Genomic DNA, 18,975 nt, shown 5'->3' on the forward strand with positions numbered 1-18,975 from the left:
TTGCCAAATAATCATGTTAGCTCCTTTCTGACACATTTTTAATTCATGCTTTCTTCTGCGTAAACCTTGTATTTTAAGATTGCAGTTAATGACGTGTGCATATCTTTCCCATAAAGCAGTTTCCCTGTGGTATGAAGGAATGAGGTAATTTACTCTAATACATGCGAAAATGCGGAATTACATATGCTACAAGTCTTCACTGTCGCTCTGCATGGTTAACTTGAACTGCTGCATATTCTCTATGAGTGTTTTGCTGTAGACTTTCGTAAATGATGCTGAAAAAATCAGAATGTACTATTGCTGTCCACCCACACTGTCAGAAAGCCACTGAGTTTTTAGTTGTTTACAAATGTTTTCAATGATAAATCTCTTTGTGATTTCCCATATGAAGTTATGCACTCAAACGTGTAGCATACACTTTGCTGCTCTAAGCATTACAATAAGCAAGATGAGAATCATCAGACCTGAATTTTGGTTGCCCTTCAACATAAATTTGTGGTTTTGTTTCATAGATTTTTACGATCAGCAGACATGATTGTGATAGCATAACTTGGTTCCTTAAAGCAGTGCAAACACCATTCACCTACTGCACCACTGAAACTGTAATGCCCAAATTATATTATCTTTCTAAAAGATTTTAAAAATTTAAATTATAGGACTCTTCATAGAGTCAGGTCAGACATAAGCTTCCGCAACAAAAAACAAAAATCCAAACATCAGGATGCATAAGGATTCTAACATCATACACTGATATTTTGAAAAGATGATAAATAGAACAGTTCACCACAAACATTTTTCTAATCTGGATACAAATCAACATGTTCTTTTTAGTTAGGTGACCTAATTATAATAAGAATTTAAGAAAGCCAGATGGGTCAAAATAAGCCCAGGTGGTCTCAAGCCTGCCAATTTACCAAGCTTATTTTTTCATTTTATTTAAATATAAAATGTCCATCATTCTTTGTCAGAGGTGCACTAAGCTGCTGTGGTTGTTTGTCATCATTTGTATAAAAGCCAGCCAGGTTACCTGTCAGTTTGCAAATATTGTGGATAATAGGCATTACTTGAAGCAGCACAGGCCTGATTAACAAGAAAATTGGATTTTTTTTAACCTATTCCTTTCCTTTTCTTCTTGCTCAGGACTATATTAATTTGTAAATGGATTTTTTCCACACACTATCTCACACACAGGAAGTACCTTCAGCTCATTAGGCTACAAGATTCTTACAATTAGCTTTTTCCAGGGCATCAGCAATCAGCCTTTCTTACTACCCCATCCAGGATTAAATAGAAGGAGTCTGTCCATGATCCACCCGTACATTTAAAATTGATTACTAGGCTCACACATGCCTCCCTTTCCATTCCAACCATGTTTTATAACAATGCACTTTTAAACATGTAACAAATCTGTTTATTTGAAGAGAGAGCAACCATTTTTATTTCAAGACCAGCTGGAGCCTATGAAAAGGAAATACAAACATAATCCTCTCTCATCTAGACTTTGCTTATTTTCCTTGTCTTAGCTGTTTTTTTCTGTACATAATAGTAATTGGAGAGTCTGAATTCTCCGAGATCTAAATATAATCATTGCTGAAGTCTTATCTTTTTAAAAGATAAAGACACTAAGTTATGCCAAGTTATTAGAGCCACAGTACCATATGTGAGAGAAAGTTTCATTTTCCCTACACAGCAGCAAGAACACTTCCTTTTAAGGCATAATTCATGGTTTCTATTTAACATCATCATGGTGACCCTAGGACACTGCCTTACCAGCTGGAAATGAATCTTGCCAAGTGGGTAAGTATTGCAATTCAAAAATATCTTCTTGCACTGAATAATTTAACACAAAAAAAACATTTTGGAGTTATCACTGTCCATATTTGCTGTAAAAATTCTGTGGACTTTACATGCAGAGAGCTCTCCTAGACCACACAGGACAGCATTGGCTTCCCAGTCCCTTTACTTCTTGCTGCTAGATTTATTTTTTCCTCAAAAAAATCATTCAGTATTTTAGGGAAATGAAGGGTAACAGTATCCAAACCAATGAAGGAAGGAACAAACAATGAAGGATTATTTGAATAAAACAAATAGGAGGTAGGCTTCCTCTCCCACTAATTTTCACAGCATTTTAAGGCTAAATGCACAAAATAACATAGGTACCTTTTGACGTAGGGGGATCTATAGTACTTACGTGCTTTCTGTGCAATACACAGGAAGAACTTTGCACTTGACAGGGAATGTTAGACCTGAACCGGCCAGTAAGAAAAGCAGGTGATGGCAGTATGGATTAAACCTCCAGCCCACAGGGAAAGATCACCCTCCACAGCCATGTCTGAAGCACTCCAGCTGTGTGTTACTGGCAGATCAGCCCTAAAGCACCAAGCTGAGAGCAGGTCACCTGAATAGTTGGCACATAACACAGATCCTGCAGCCTGCCCTGCACTCCCTGCTCTCATAGCTGCTTTCTTGGCAATGCTCAAACTACAATCGTTGCGTGTTCACCAGTGACCAAGAGCAGAGGTCTGTAGCAACCAGTGCCAGCCAAAGCCCAGGCTATTATACTCAGGACACACCTCTGCAGCAGCGTGCATGTGATCATGAGGAAGCCATTAGTTTTCAGCCAGATCGACTCTGAGCTATTCCACACTATCTTTGTTCAAGCAACAGTGGCTGCAAAGAGCACAGGAAGGAATGCCCAGAGGCTATTGGGAGGGAGAAGATGGGAGGGCAACATACTGGGCTTGGATTAAAGGTTAAAGTTTTTTTTAAAAAATAATAAATAGTTAAAGCTAGAAGTTGTGGTTTTTTAAATAAATCCCCATGATGATCAATCCTATCTTCAGAACAAGAGCTTATGACAATTTTTCCTTGCAAAATACAAGTATATGAAAGTATAGTGGGTACTTTTATCATTACCAGAGCTATGAGAAAACCCCAGCTTCAAATGCCTTCCTCTTCCCAGGAAGCTTCAACTTCTTGTCTAAACCATTAGCCTACCATACAATTTCAGTTTTTACCATTGAAGCTGTTGTCTTTGTTTAATGTTTAAAACACATATTTTCAGCCACAGAGAGAAAAGAAACAAGTGAAAATAAAGGGGTGACCATCTGGAAAGGCAGACAATTGCTTTCCAGGGCCTGTCACAGTGTGCAGCCCTCTTTTCCTCTTTCTGTATTTTCTCTGGAGACTGGTCTTGCATGCCTGTTCAGATTGGCAAACCTCCGCAACACTGAGGCCCTGAAATGAGTTAGGCAATGGATTGCTTGCCCCACATTAATTAGGCACTCAGGCATTGACAAACTTCACCATGACCAGGCACAGATATTTTCCACATTTTGAGAATTTAATGTAGTATTTACATGGGAACATATACAGTCAATCACCTATATGTCAAGAGTCATTGGCGATGCTATAAGTCATAGACATAAAATCAATCAACAAGCAGACATCCATGTTTTGAGATTCTACATTTTGGATTTGGATGACAGGAACTATGCTAGATGAACTTATGGTTACTGAAGACCTTTTGTAGCTCTAAACCTTAGTATGCTTACAAATATTTTTCATTACATATTTGTGAAGAGAAGTCTCATTCAAGTCATGTAGCTTTCTTGTCTGACTTTGTGAACTTCTGAAGCTTACCTGGCATTTGTTGTGTGTGGTCATTACAAGGATAAAAGTCCTTCAAGGAATATCTCGGTTATGTATAAGGGGTGCTGTTGATTCATTATGTAGTGCCACCTTCTCTTGAATCAGTACTAAACCAAAGTCATGAAATGAAACTGGATGCATGGTGATGTTTTAAATGCTTCATGTAAGCTGTAAAACAGTTTGTGTGGTCATTTCTCACTGTATTTCCCACAGTGCTATTTGGTTAAGTGGTGGGAGAATGTGTGCACTGGTCAAATTTCAGCTTAGGTTATTACCTATTTCTGTCAGTCTCCCTTGAGTTTTAATTAAACAAGGTATTATTTACCAATTCTGTTGTAAATAGTTTTTATAATATGGTTTAAACTGTTCTTGTGCATCTCTTCAGAGAGGCTCTTTTTTCAGTAGTGGGTTAAATGATCCCAGAATATGGTTTTTTTAATTGCTCAGTCATTTATTTATATAGCTCTGAAGATATAAAGTGCAACAGGGTTGCTAATTATGAATATTTTTTATTGATTGAAGTTACAATATTATCACTTCCTTTTTTTTATATATATATATCAACTGCGTTACAGAATATTTTGCAGGACAAGTTTTATGTGCAGCCAGAGTCGGACCCTGGGGATACACTTTCAGGCACAATTTCACTCCTTTCTGTAACAGTCTGCTTTGTTGAAAGAAAATGTATGTATACCATAGTCTCCTAGGGATCCCAGTTTAGATACTACGTTAACCTAATGCTAACTAAACAAGAGAAGGCTCTTTTTGTATTTGTTCTTTAAAGTAACTTGGAATAACCTCCACATGTTGTCCTTCCTGACAAAGTTTAAACATAAGATTTTCTTCACAAATCCAGCCTTTTTTTTTTTTTTTTTTTTTTACAGCTTGCAGTCAAACTTTGGCTGCTTTTCCTAGTCTGGGTGCTGCAGCACGGAAAGTTTATGTTTCATATATTCAGCTGGCAATCGAGGTTTTCAAGTCTTCTAATCTTTGGAAACATCGGACATTCTCTGCAGGTTGCAGAGAAGAGGAGGAAATTAAATTTCCTGGCATTTTCTATGAATTTCAATTTTTTCATTAAAAAAAGATAGGAAACCGTAAAGGTTAAATATTTTGTGGTAGCTTTTGTTTGCTTTCTATTGCTGTTCTTAAACCACGTCATTATAAACATGACCAGGGTGTAGAATGCAACAAAGACATTATTGACAGCAACATCCTCCACATCCTCTCAATGTGTTTATCCTAATGGACACCGAATAGTAAAGTGCGATGCAGTGGTTACAGAAATACTTTAAACACAAATTAAATAAGTGGTCAAACAACCCGCTATCCCTGATCATTATCTCAGCACAATTTTGAGTTTATCCATTTCAGAAGTGACTAAAAAAGAAAACGTACATGGAGTCTGGAAAAAAAAACAGTGGTTGAGCAGCCATTAATTAAGCTTTGAATTTGTTCAAAAGTCTTAATAATTTCATCTATGGTAACAATAACAGAACCACAAGCACATAGTAATAACCAGTATTTTGGTAATTTGCTGACTTTCATGACCTTTTCTGTCATTATGATACCAAGGAGGAAAACTTTTTGGCTTCAAGGATAAAACTGTGCCAAGCATTTATAGAAGTGCTAGCAACCTAATGTTCTGGACAGCATAATCTTGCTCATTTTTGGTGTTTAACACACACCATCAACCCCTAACTCTCTATTAGTTGTCAAAATGTAGCAAATCCAGATATGGGGTTTTTTTAAATCTCTGTAATATCAGTTTTCCCTGTTCTTGACATAGAAGAGGTTTAGTGCTAGGGGGTTTATATATGTGTACACACACACACACATATATATATATATATAAAATTTCTCTCATTTATAAGGGAAGCCTGAGAAAAAGAGGGAATCTAAACAGAGTAGGATTAAGATCGGTTTTTCCCTCATTTACCACAATCTACAGATCTTTTAGCAAGCTTCCTATCAATAATAAACGTAGCTCAAATTCCAATGCTTTTCAGATACAATCTAAGTAATCAATTTTGCTCCTGGAGACTGGTCTTATAACTGGTCTGTTTACATGATAAGATTCTTGCAGCAATGCACATTCCAAATACTCTTACTGTGTGCTGGTACAGAAATCCCCTCTAGGAAAACCTTATGTATTTTATGATATTGGGCTGCCTAGCCCTACCAAAGAAAGTCATTGCAATCTATTTTTGCTAGAAAGCCCCCTCTGCAAACAATGACTCTTTAAATCATTGAGACTATCCATGTGACATGGGCCAGTGGGCATAAACTGATTTAAGGATTTTAAATTTAAAACAGGTTGGTAATCCCTAGTGGATGATGTGACTGTGAAAATGGAGCTTATCAGGCTGCCCTGCAAGTCTGTAGACAGTGCAAACCAGTCTGAGCCTGAAGGTCTAATATTTCCTTTTCTGGAAATGGAAAGCAATATCTACCTGCATTTATTTATGAAGGAGGAATCTGCGCTACTTGAAGGGGCGTTTCATTCTCAGCTGCTGATTTCATAACAGACAGCAATGTTTTATCCATGTCACTAGAAAACTAAAATAATTTCCGAGTTTAATAGCTATTGTCAAACTACCATCTCGTACACTTTTAACACAGCCACCAGTCCCCCATATACCTCACACGTGTACCCAAGCTGGAATCAAATAACCAGTGATTTTCTAAGCAGGCATGGGTTTTGTCTTGGGAGTTGCTCTGCCTGAGCCTCCCTCACCTGCTCTGCTCCTGTGCAAAGTCAGTCATCAGAAGATGCAGACAGGCACACCACCCTTGCCACCACATACAATCACCCAATAAAAGGCATTGGGTGTGGGGGAACTCAGGAATCCAGTGGAGCTTGCAATTACACATGAAAAATTAGGGCAAGAGAGTTTTTGAGGAATGTGTTAACTAGAACCAGCTGAAGAGGCAGAAACTGGGAATTTCAGTCACGGGCAATGTTATCAGGGTACCATGTACTTTGTAAACACAAGAGTACAGCCATGGGCTGTGCAGGATTTGTACATGGGTAAGACTGACTTAAAGGAAACAGTCAGAGAGCTCATGGTGGGGGTGAGGGAACTTGGAGAACAGGACCAAAATGGGATACTGACGAATAGGGAAACTGAAAGGGGGGGGCGGAGGGTGTGGCTCAAATGAGACAGAAACAGCCTAGTTAAGGAAGAAGTCATGCCCTTGTGAACTTCAGGACTTGCTAGGACTGCTATAGCATCTAGACTGATTTCAGAGTCAACCTGACCTAGCTGATAAACAGGCAAGAATTGAGAAGAACATGGGGCATGAAATACTGTCAGGGAGCACCAAGAGCAAGGCTGCTCTGTGGAGGGGGGCAGGAGACAGGCCAGGGGCCAAGAGCAATCCCAACACAGGCAGTACCTTCACTGACAAAGTGCCATCCTACAGTACCTGAATGCAACAGGTTAAGCCAGATGCTGGTAATGGGATCCAGCAACAGCCTCCAACATGGCAAGGTGACAAACCAAGATGAGGGTCTATCCAAGGACTTCTGTCAGCAGCAGCTGGATATGAGGTTGGAGACACTGCTATAGAGTACATCCTAGGTCCATCCAGGAAGCAAGGGTAGGGACCAACACTCATACAACAGCTAAATGCTCTAGGCTGAGCTTCAATGAGCTCCTGTGCTCTTGGGGTGAGGGGGATTGGGAGCACAGGACCCAGGTGAGACTGGTTGGGGCCATTAAGGCCTATTAGTACAAAGGAATGTGAAGGGGAAAAACAGGGAAGAGGTTTTCAAATATTTAATAAATTAGATGTTGTGACTTCTTCCTTGCAGTAACAGACGTTAGCTCAAAGAGACTGAGGTCTTGTTGGCATTCAAAGGTGCTATAACAACGCTCCAAAACAGAAACAGAGCCTCCACTGTTAGAGGATCTTCTTGTACCAATGCTGATAAGCCAGTTCCCTTAAACATCTAAGTCATATTGACAAAATGACATTTTGGTAGTTTCATTTGCCAGTACGGATACTTGGTTAGAAATCTGAGGTCCTGATATTTCTAACCATCATGGCTATATAACCCTTGAAGTATAAACAAGTTGAGAACTTCTCCATTATTCAGGTGTCAACAAATGTCTACACATCTACAAATGACATCTACAGCACTGTGAAACCAATAATGAGATTAAAGTTTCCTTACACACAGACCAAACAAAGCTTATGCACACAACAAAATTCCAGCTTTTTTAGGTAACTTTAAACAGGATTTTTCTGTATCTATCATTAAAAAGTATTCTATAGGGTACTTCACAAGCGAAATTCTCCAGAATAAAGGTATATGCCAGGTTTTATGCCTGGGTTCACTTGGATTATTTCAACAGTTTTTCACACTTCTGGTAAAAAATACACCCTATAAAAAATATGCATCTGCAACTCTGAATGAAAGCCCAAAATACCAGTTTTTCTGGCCATCTCTTAATTACTTAACACTCTCCTGAAATGGAGAACCACCCATGATTCTCAACTATAAAATCAGTTTGTTTGCTATGTGTATGACAGGCTAACAAAAGAAAAATGTTTTGGATAAAAAAGGAACTAAAGTGACCTCATTAACTTTCATCTGAGAAATATTAGTTATGTCACCTCTCCAGAGGTGATGGCACCACGGTATAAATTACTGTTTTCATTGGGCTAGCTTCAGTACAGGGAAAAGCCCCACTAGGGAAGGATGGGATTCAGCAAGAGCCAACGTACCTGCAGGATAGCTCTTTTCTAGGAAGTTCAAGTATTTCTGTACTACTTTGCAAATACAAGATAGGCACGCTTACAACAGAGGCAAAATATAGCTATAATCAGCTGCTTTTCTGGAAGATGCAACATTCCATTTATTTTGGTGCTATTTACAAGAATAAAGCAGTCAATCACAATTTTTTATTTACATAAACTGAGAATTCAGCCTGAGGTCAGAAAAGCTGATTTTATTGCTGCCTTTCAAGTACACACCACTAACCTCAACTGGCTTTGCAGTGTAACAATGGCAGAACAAGTTTACCTTTTTTTGCAGAGATAACATTGGAAGTCCCATCACTCAATTCCATGATTTGTTCACTTGGGAGAACACTTACCTGTGAAAGGGAGGAAGACCCCAGCCTGCAACAATCCTTGAATTAAGTGGGAAAAATTACTTTATAAACCAAAAGCATCAAAAGAAGGACATTTTAGGTTTCATGGGAGTTGACAACTCTTTATTATAAGAACGAAACATTGCAACAAGGTGTTGGATCATTTATTGAAACTAATGTTTGCATAAATTTTCAGTGGTTTGAATTTGTATTTGTAACATTTGAGACTTAAAAGAAGTAATAAGGGAAAGCAATATCCCCCCGTTTTTTTTTAACATGGCTGTGTGGCAAGAAGGCGGGAAGTTTGACAAGGGTGGTACCATCTATATACATTTAGGAAAACATGCTTGCTGTGGGTGTACAAAAATAAAATTTATTTGTTAAATTACACATAAATATAAGGTACAAATGTATTTTTAAAATACAGATAAAGATAATCACACTTGCATTGTGTACATATGAAAATACAGTATTTTAATATTCAACATACACAGACACATTTATGATAAATGCAACTAGTTGGCAATGCCAGTTCTCAGTCTGGTTTTTGTTGGTTTTTTTTTTTCCTTTCCAGTTTTCCATAAATATGGAAAAATAGGCTTTTGAAACAATTAGTTCTGCCGGACATCTTGCAGCAGCTTGTTAATTTCTGCCACCAGCTCACTGGCATCCATGAGTTCGTGTTTACCATCACTGAGGTGGTTGAGCACATTGTCAAAATCATCTTCTTCGTAATTCTCTGGGATCTCCTCCATGGCTGGCAGCCATTTCGAGGAAGGCTGCGCGCTCGAGTGAGTCCCCAGAGTGGGCCCGTTGTTGGCAGGATTTTGGAAATGTGTGCTGGCTGCCCAGGCTGCCACTCCCTGTGGATAACTTACAGTCTTGGCTGGCAAATGTCCCTTCCTGCGCTCCAACGAGTTGGAGCGATCCATCTCATTGCACTCCGTGTAGGCATCTAGTGAGGGAGGCAGCAGGCGCTGGAAGACGCTGCTCATTTCGGAGAGGAGAGAGGAGGTACAGGTGTCCCCTGACTCCTCCTCGCTCTGGCAGTCTTTACCAAAAGTTGAAAAGCTCTTCTTCTTCTCACTGGCGTCAGCAGGCTGTGGATCTTCCTCAAGGCCCTGATGCTGCTGTTGCTGCTGCTGCTGCTGCAGCTGCAGCTGCTGCTGGGGCGACTGGAACTCCTCCCCAGGGATGAACATGTTACTTCTGTAATCGGAGGAGGGAGAGGGCAATGGTGGCATCCAGCACTGGTCAGAGTGCCCCAGAACCCTGCACTCCTCCGTACACAGCCGCATTGCTGCAAGAGAGAAAAGAGGAGTGAGCATCCCCCTCCTGTCACAGTCATCACTTACTTCACAGGGACTAACAAAAGGACTGAACTTCTTCAAAAATGTCCAAATCTGGTGTTTGGGTTCACTTTCTGTGTGCAGAAAGGTGGCAAATACAAATGGTCTGGAGCTAAACATACTTCCATTTCTGAATGGTCTCAAAAAATGAGAACAATAAATGCAGAACATGTAAGACAGTAATGCGATCTCTTAACTAGGACTGAAGATAAACATGTAAATCCCAGGTAGAAAACAAGCACTTGTGACTCAAAGTCATTCGTTCCCTTTGTACAGTGCTGTTTCATTAGAAAAAATACAAAATAAAATGAAGGTGTTTCTACGTCCAAGCATTTACTTAAGTTTTAGTGATGTTTTCCACATGCAATTAGAGAAACATATCAGAGTAATAAAGTGGGAATAAATGGACAGTGGAAATAAAGAACAAAAACATGCAGAGGGATCTCCCTCTTCATTCACACACCTCCTTTTGATCTGACAATGAGGTGTATGTTGAATACGAGGTGATCCACTGCCATATTACCTTTTTAACAGAATCAGTTAAATTTGAATCCAGTATCAGAACACCTAGGGCTTACTTCACACGCCATGCAACTCCAGTGTTTATATGGAGTTACTCTGAGGTGCACTTGCAGCTCTGTAGCTCAGGTTACTGGACCGTGCTGGCTCAGGCGTAGACACAAGGGAGGCTCTAACCCACAAGGTGGGCATCCAGGCCAGCCAGGAGGGCTGAGGAGAGGAAAACAGGGCTGCTCTTTCAGCTGCTTGGTTTTAGTGGTGTCTCTCGGGAAGGAGCAACATGAAGGGGCAAGTGACTGCATCCCTGGGAGCTACACTGGTCTGAACTGGCCCATGGAAGGACACTGAAAGAGTCCTCGGCAAACACCTAAAGAGGTCTGGGAACAGTCCCTGGAGGCAGAGACAGGCAAAGCCCTGTTTGACAGAACTGCAAAGCAAGATGTGCCACAAGAGGTCAAATTTTCCTCTCCAAAGGGAACCAACTCTGTAGGACACAGCCTCGGCTCAGGCTGGGTGCTGTCTGGGTGCCTGGCAGACCTGCTGGAAAAGACCTAGGTACTGCAGGGGCCACTAGCTTGAATTTGAGTCACATACTTCAAAATAAAGTTTTCAGAAATGCCAGACTCTTTGCATTATGCATATTTTGACTGTAAGAAACTTTTGCCCTAACCCCCTATCAATTAATGGTTAGATTAGCCCATACAGAATAGAGTTTCTTTTTCTTTCTCTTTATATATTGAACACATAAGAAACATTTGCAGTCATGCCCTGTAAGTTTTCCTTGCTTTCTTATCACATTTCCCATCTGGCTCTGGATCCACTCAGTTTATCAGAAAATCTTTTTGCAATGGTGTAAGCAGAACTGAGCAGGGTATTTCAGCCTAGGACATACCAGTGATTGATAAAGTCCTACTCTCATACTGTCGTTGTTATTTATCTCTGCACTTTACACAGCCTATCATATTGTTTGCTTTCCTAATGCCCTTTCCATTCCTCTGAGTATAAACTTTCTCTGTGTCTTACATGTGAGAGTATGAATTTCTTCAAGAACGCAGGTTCAGGCTGCAGGCTGGATATTGCACAAGCTATTGCAAATGGCCTGCTGATCCAGTGAGCTTCAAACGAACAAAGCCACCTGGAAAATATCAGTGGCTGAAGTTTTGATACCAGTGACTGAAATGCCTGCAAGTGCTTTGTTCCCGTGTATGAAAAGCACACATGTGCTGTTTCACAGAAAATGCCTAAGAGTTAGAAAGCAGAAAAGACATCTAAGTGATCCATGGTGCTTGGACCAGCTCTCAACTCAACCCAGAAGGTGAGGATTACTCTTCTAAATAAGAAGACTCCTGCAAATTAATAAGAGACTTTCAATGGTCTAGATTTTATTAGTAATGAGGGTTGTCTTACTGAGTTTTGTTACTGATGTTATCAGGATTGGGTTTGGTATAAAATAATAAATTCTGACATTCCTGAACATAAGATCAAAAGATACTCTGAGGAAACTGAATGGTGTCACAGTCTGTCCTTAAATCAATAATAAATAAAAAAAAAAAAACAGATGTGCAACAGCTTTTTTTTTTTTTTTTGTCAGAACTTAAAGCTTATTGGTGAAGATTTAAAAAAAGAGAGAGAAAGAAACTAGTCTTTCAAGGACAGTTATTGAACTTTCCGATCATGTAATTTCTGAAGTTTTGTGGGACTGACTCTGTTCCTTTCCAGTTTCACCTTAAAAGGACAAACTGAAAGGAGTTTCACAGCATTTTGCCTGTGTCCAGACTGACAATGCAGAAAACTCTCAAAATGGAGAACAGGAAACCTTCAGGAAGTGTTCTTTTCCTTTTTGTTTGGATTGCAGATCAATTCAGGTCTCATCTGAGCAGGTTCGGCATACTTATCTGATAGATTAAGACCATGTATAGTGGCAAGTGCACATCTGGGTGAGATTAAATGCCCATGTGATAGGCCAACCCAGTTCCGTCTGCACTCAGAAGTTTTCCTTACTCTGAATGTGATTAGCTGGGCACTTTTGGAAATCCTAACCTTTGGTTTCCTGTTTAGAGACCAAATTGCAAGAGCTGAAAATGAGTCATGGGCATTTCAGCAAGCCAATAGGGCAACCGCTCCTGCCTGTTGGCAGCAGCCCCCAGCTGCCCACTGGGAAGGGGACAGCTCTTCCTTGGCAGCAGCGGGGCTGGATGCCAGTGCAAACACCATCGCACTTGAAGTTCCCCTGGCAGCTGAGAGCTCCAGCAGATCCCTCCCTGCCAACCACAGGAGAGAATGAGACGTGCCTCATGCTAGCTGGCAGAGGAATAAGTAGTAGGAGCTGGGGAAGATTAGGATAAAAAATATATTAGACTCCAGATTTTCAGAATAGTAACTTTTCAAGGTCTTTGGTTTTGGAACATTAGGTGTATAAGACTAAGTTGAGGAGGTAGGTGAATGCCTGGGTAGGTGATACAAGACCTAGTCTGGAGCAAAATATACAAAGAAAATGTTAAAGTTAAAATGTATAAGAAAAACAAATTAAACTTTTTGGGTTTACTCTTGCCTTGTGTAACAACATATTTCTCAGGGTAAAACACACCAAGGTCAGGTACAATCCCCTCACCGGTGTTTTCCATGGCAGCAGAGGGAAGGAGCTGCAGCACTGCAGCTCCTCTCCTCCAGCCCTGTGCAATATATGGGGGTCACTTTAGGAGGGAATATGTGCTGCACCACCCCACAAAGCAATGTGCCCCCATGTATAAAATTACTTTACTAAACTTTTTAAGTTTACACTATTGGTTCAGTGAACCATACTGAAATTATCCAGCCCTGTTGGTTATACAGAGAAAACTAAATATGAACTAAGTACAAGATCTAGGGTACAACCAGTGGCTGTATGATTATTACAGTAATTACAAACTTCTCGTATCTGTGCCTCTTTTATTCAACTTATAACTGGGCATAAATTTAAAAGTGGTACTTCATAAACATAAATATTTATGTGTGTGTTGTACTTTCACTCACCCTTTTCTAGCTTTTTTCTTTTCTGGCCCCTGAATTGTACCTCTTAAGCTCTTTCTTCTGGAAATTAGAGTTGCAAGATTTAAAATCTGGGACATATTTAGATCCTTCTCTTGCCACTCAAGTTCATTTTTCAGTGGGAAAAAATACACTTTTCTTTCTTCTCCATCCATATTTCTAGACCACTTTCACAATCCATTTCTGAACAGTAGAAGTTTGTATCATATGGATCAAATCCACTGTGGAAACTGTATCTCCCAAATTATAGTTCAGTGTATTTTTAAGAAACCACAACTGCCTGGCTTTGCAAAAACATCCACCCAGTCATTAAAAGTCTAAGGATATGGAGCAGATCATGCTTTTGGGGGGAATTTGGAGCCAGCTCATGATGATGTGAATAACAGAAAAAAGTAGGCATTGCTTTGGGCAGATTTTCAATTGTGTCTGAGGTTTCATTTTACTAGCTATGTGAAGGCTTCAGCTCAATACTTATCATGAAGCGGACTAAAAAGGAAGGAAACACAGGACTTGAAAGCTAAAGAATTTTTTGCTTTCTCAGAAGTAGCTTTATCAAAGTGACAGTCAGGCAGCACTGTAAATAAACTGTTCAGCTTCCATTGTGTTCTTACCTGCAGGAATTCTTCCGTCTGTAAGGAAAAGGTCACTGAATCCTTCCCCAAGAAGTCTGTCAATTGGAGACTCTCTCCCCAAATCATAATCACTGTCTCCAGCTTCACTATCACCCCGGCCACTGTCTTTCAAGCTGAATTTATCCATATCTTGTAGGGCATATCTGTGAAGAGAGTTGTGGTGATGGTGGAATTAAATCATCTCATGTACGCTATATTCCACTTTTTGATTAAAAATACATGTCTATGTTTTCTGATACATGCATATGCATATATAGAAGAAAAATCCAGATCCTTACCTGTAGCTTCTGGAATACTTGTTTCCTCGAAAACTTGGCCTTGGTTGATACTGGCCCTGGTGAAGCATCGAGAGAAGCTGAGAAACCTGCTGAAGAAAAGGTGAAAAGACTGATTCCTTGAAATGAAAGCTCAAATTCCTTGTTGTAAAACCACTACTTTGCCTCTCAACCTTATCTGTTGGTTTTTTTTTCCTTTAAAGTTTAATTAAATCAAATTCCTGCACGTATATAATACAGTACAACAGACTATTTTGTAGTATAGTGTCTGCCACAGGAAACACCTGAGGACCTTGTACAATGAGGAAATGCACTGCTGCTTATTAGATTCTGAACTCATAATTAATTCATTAATAAGTAAAACAAGGGATTAAACAGAGGTGGAGTTTTGTTTTAATAGATTAGAATCAACCCCTTACCATTCTGGGATCCTAATTCAAAATAAAATTTCATTGCTCCACATGTAAAGAGTTACCAAGACACAGCTGTCATTTAAGCCATTACATAGCACTTGCAGTAAAAACTGAGATGGGTAGTCTCAAAGTTTGAGATACTACGATCATATATTACAACAGCTGTACTTAAAACTGCTTAACCTCTTAGTTCTCCATCCTCATTAATGAAAGAATTTCCTGTGTTTCTCTATATAAATCCTCTGGCACTCTTTCTTAAAGAGAGCTATACAGAGGGAAAGGAAAGGCAAGGAAGAAAGCACAAGCAGTAAACCAGAGCAGGGTACCATCTATGTTACACTTCATTGCTTCAACCTTGCAGGGAAGAACCAAGAAATAATGCTATTAATAATAGATTTAATCCTGTTCCCCATGGCAGTGGATTTAGTTGATATTGGAGTAAAGTTGCAAAGTTGTGACATCTAAAGAGAAATCCGTAGCACGTTCCCATTAGGCATAGACCTAATTGCCAGTTGCTCTCACAGGTTGCATGCAGAGTACCTCCACGCTCCCAAGTGAACCTATGAGTGAAGGGATGTGCAAAACGAGGTATGGACCTTACCTCAACAGCTGGAGTAGCATGGGTGAGTTCCAGGGAGAAATTTTCGGGCACGTGGTTCGAGGAGATTGTCACCAGGCTGTTCAGGGATTGGTGGCTGTGGTGGCTCTGCCGGCTGCTCATTTGTCCCCTTTCCAGGGTTGGAGATGATGACGGAGAAGCTCTGTGGTGAGATCTGATGGGTAAAGTGCCATTAACTGTTGGCACTAATGTAATGTCCCCTTTGTGGATCTGTCTCGAGGGTCGTTTTGGGTGATGCTGGTAGGTTGATTCCGCCACACGACAGTTGTAGGACCTGGTGTCCTTTTTCTCTCGATTACATCTTGTGGCAAAGATGACCATAATGACCAACAACACAGCACATATTGATCCTAAGGATATAATTGTTATCATGGAGACATCCAGGGAGGGTTGGCTTACCAAAGTTGCCTCTGTGCTTGCAAATGAATAAACATACTCAAAAACAGTACATTTCAGAAGTGCTTTAGTACTAAGCTGAGGACTGCCTTTATCCTGGACTATCACAAAAAACTCCCATTGTTTTGCTGGAACTGATTCAACACTCACATTGATAGAGATGTCACAAGTTTTGGGATCCATCACAAAGATGCTGTTTTCCTTGTCAGCTGCTATGGAGCAGCTGAGTTCAGAGTTCATACCAGAGTCTCTATCGGTAGCCCTTATCCTGGTGACAAGAAAACCAATTCCAGCATCTTTAGGGATTGAGATTTCTGCTGTGCTGTTGCGTAGCACTGGCCCCACAATGACAGGAGCATTGTCGTTTTCATCAATGATGGTTAGTACAACCGTGGTATTGCTAACAAGCTGCTGACTCCCTCCATCCCTAGCTTGGACCATAAAGGCAATTTGATTTACTTCTTCATGATCAAAGGTTCGCAGGGCATAGATCGCCCCGTTGGAGGGATCGATGGTCACATAGGTGGTTATAGAACTTCCCAAAATATAGCTCTCCAAAATAGTGTAGGTCACCTGCCCGTTGTCACCTAGATCTGGGTCTGTGGCTGTGACTGATGTGATGTATGCTCCTGGAGAGTTATTTTCCAAGATAACAACTTCATATCTGTTTGTCTGGAAGCGGGGTGGGTTGTCATTTTCATCACTGATTTGGACAGTAAAGTGTTTCACTGTGGAGAGACTTGGCGTTCCCTTGTCCTCTGCTATTACAGTCAAGCTGTATTCAGATCTCTTTTCCCTATCTAGAGTGGCATTAGTCAAGATTAAATAGTTATTTTCATAAGTCTTTTGAAGTTTAAAGTGGCCATGTCCATGGAGCTTGCAAACTATCTCTCCATTCACGCCAGAGTCCTTGTCTTGCACTCTGACCAGGGCAACAAAAGTGTCCAGAGGTGACCCTTCAGAAATGTAAGCTATTTCTTCTTTCTCTGGGGACATCAAGTTTAAGTTAATTTCAGGTCTGTTGTCATTCACATCCACAATCTTAATTATAATTTTGCAGTGAGCTGGAATAGAATTTGGCCCCAAATCTTGAGCCTGAGCATCAATTTCATAGGATTTGGTTACTTCATAGTCCACTTGCTTCAGGAGGGTCAGATGTCCTTTCTCTGAATCTATCTTAAAAGTCTCTATAATTTTGGCAGACACATGACTACTAAAAGAGTACACGACTTTACCATTAGCGCCCTCATCTGGATCAGTAGCATTGAGGTCTATGAGCAAAGTCCCAATCGGTGAATTTTCTAAGAGTTGGATTATATACGACTGTTGCTCGAAAACAGGGCTGTTGTCATTGGAATCAGAAATGCTTATTTTCAGGAGGGATGATCCAGATCTCTGAGGCACCCCTTTATCTGAAGCAGTGAGTTGGAGTTCGTAACTTGACTTCAACTCCCGGTCCAGCTCTCTAACCACGATCAGTTCTGCATACTTAGCACCATCAGTCCTGGTTCTCACCTCAATACTAAAAAAATCATTTGCAGAAAGGGAGTAAGTGTGAAGGGAGTTGTCCCCCACATCTGGATCAAAAGCGCTGTCCAAAGGGATCCGGGTTCCCACTGCTGCACTCTCCGATATTTCAATAGGGATAAGAGCTCGGGAGAACTGGGGAGAGTTGTCATTAATGTCCAGCACTTCAACTTCGACATGGAAAAGCTGCAGATGTTCAGTGGGCAGAGTGATCACATCAAACTCTATGGAGCAGTTTAAGTTTTTCTGGCAGAGTTGTTCCCGGTCAATTTTAGCTCCTATGCTGATTTCTCCGTTATCCTCACGGACTACAAGCAAGGGAGAATTCCCCCTCTGCATGGCTCGAAAACGAACCGAGGAAGGGTTAGGCATTTTTAATAAAACATCAGCTACATCCTCCGACAGTCTTGCAATTACTGATCCAACTCTCTGCTCCTCATAAATCCTGTATTTCAAATTCTTGCCCAGCACAGCCTTATTGAAAGATATTATCATCAGTGCAAAAAGGAATATAAAGTGCATTTTACCGCCGATTCGGTGCATTTGTAAGTTTTTGCAATTCATTTCTCCAAGCAAGTTAAAAAGCAATTATTTCGAATTCCTCCGGTCCTCCCTTAAACCCAGCGCACATCTGGTCCTTTAAAACTTGAAAACGCCTTTTCTAGTCAGCCAAGTATTAATATCTTACCAGATCAGAAAACTTTTTTTTTTTCTATACACACCGTGCCAGGACATCCAGATACAATCTGTAGGCAATCCACGCTTTCTCATTTGAGTCCCCGCTCCTCTTCGCGGATGAAGGGTGCCGGGGCAGCCTGCTCCTCTCCCGCCGTGAGCATCCAGGGACCGCCGGGAAGCCGCCGGGATCCGCAGCCTCTCCTCCCGCGGAGCTCCGCTCCCCGCCCCTCGCCCCGCTCGCCGCCAACACTAAACACCCTCGCTCGCCGACTCCAGCCTAAAATCCGCCGCAACTTCACTCCAACTCCCCAGACAAAGCTTTTTTGCCCGGCATGTGCTGAGCCCGGGCCAGCCAATCAGCCCGCCGCCCCGCCGGGGACAGCGCGGCCGCCCCCCAGCCCTGCGCGACGGGGCGGGCGGCGGGAGGGCGGGGGGGACGACGACGAGGGGAGGGCGGGGGAAGCGGGGGGGGGGTGCGGCTCCTCCGCCAGCCCCTGCTCGCAGCCGGTGTGCCGCCCCGAAAGGGGGCCGGGGGGGGGGGGGGGGTGGGGCACAAATGGCTAAAGGGCAACTTTAAATCAACTTCCCCCCCCCCCCCCCCCCGCATTTTCAGGGCACTTTCGAGCGGGTTTTTGTGATTTTAATTCCTCCCCTTCCTGCCAGGAAAAATGCGATCGCGCTCCTCATTTACATACTTTGAGGTTCCCTTGTTTAACTAAGCGGGATCTTTTCAGTGCGTGTGCTTAGTAAAGGAGCGGGGGCTGACGCCTCTCCAACCCTGCCTCGA

At 41.4% G+C, this 18,975-nt stretch overlaps 1 protein-coding gene across 2 annotated transcripts; it reads right to left on the reverse strand.

The window, feature by feature from the left end:
* Nucleotides 1-9,104: 9,104 nt before the first annotated feature.
* PCDH18 (protocadherin 18) lies at nucleotides 9,105-18,449 on the reverse strand. 2 transcript variants are annotated; one of them, XM_074865169.1, is made up of 4 exons: nucleotides 15,570-18,449; nucleotides 14,559-14,644; nucleotides 14,260-14,423; nucleotides 9,105-10,053 (listed from the first exon to the last, which is right to left on the reverse strand). In XM_074865169.1, the coding sequence occupies exons 1-4, from the start codon at nucleotides 18,072-18,074 to the stop codon at nucleotides 9,365-9,367; spliced, it is 3,444 nt and encodes a 1,147-aa protein (XP_074721270.1). In that variant the 5' UTR covers nucleotides 18,075-18,449; the 3' UTR covers nucleotides 9,105-9,364. The 2 variants fall into 2 exon arrangements, with proteins under 2 accessions (XP_074721270.1, XP_074721269.1); XM_074865168.1 differs by having other exon boundaries at nucleotides 14,559-14,647.
* Nucleotides 18,450-18,975: the final 526 nt, after the last annotated feature.

This window comes from Strix uralensis, chromosome 4, assembly GCF_047716275.1.
Source record: "Strix uralensis isolate ZFMK-TIS-50842 chromosome 4, bStrUra1, whole genome shotgun sequence".
Classification (NCBI taxonomy): Eukaryota; Metazoa; Chordata; class Aves; order Strigiformes; family Strigidae; genus Strix; species Strix uralensis.

Coding starts and splice junctions, on each gene's coding strand:
- PCDH18 (XM_074865168.1), bottom strand. CDS start 18,074: ATGAATTGCAAAAACTTACAAATGCACCGAATCGGCGGTAAAATGCAC. Junction 14,424..14,558: donor AAGTATTCCAGAAGCTACAG/GTAAGGATCTGG, acceptor CTCTCTTCACAG/ATATGCCCTACAAGATATGG. Junction 10,054..14,259: donor AGACGGAAGAATTCCTGCAG/GTAAGAACACAA, acceptor TCTCTCTTGCAG/CAATGCGGCTGTGTACGGAG.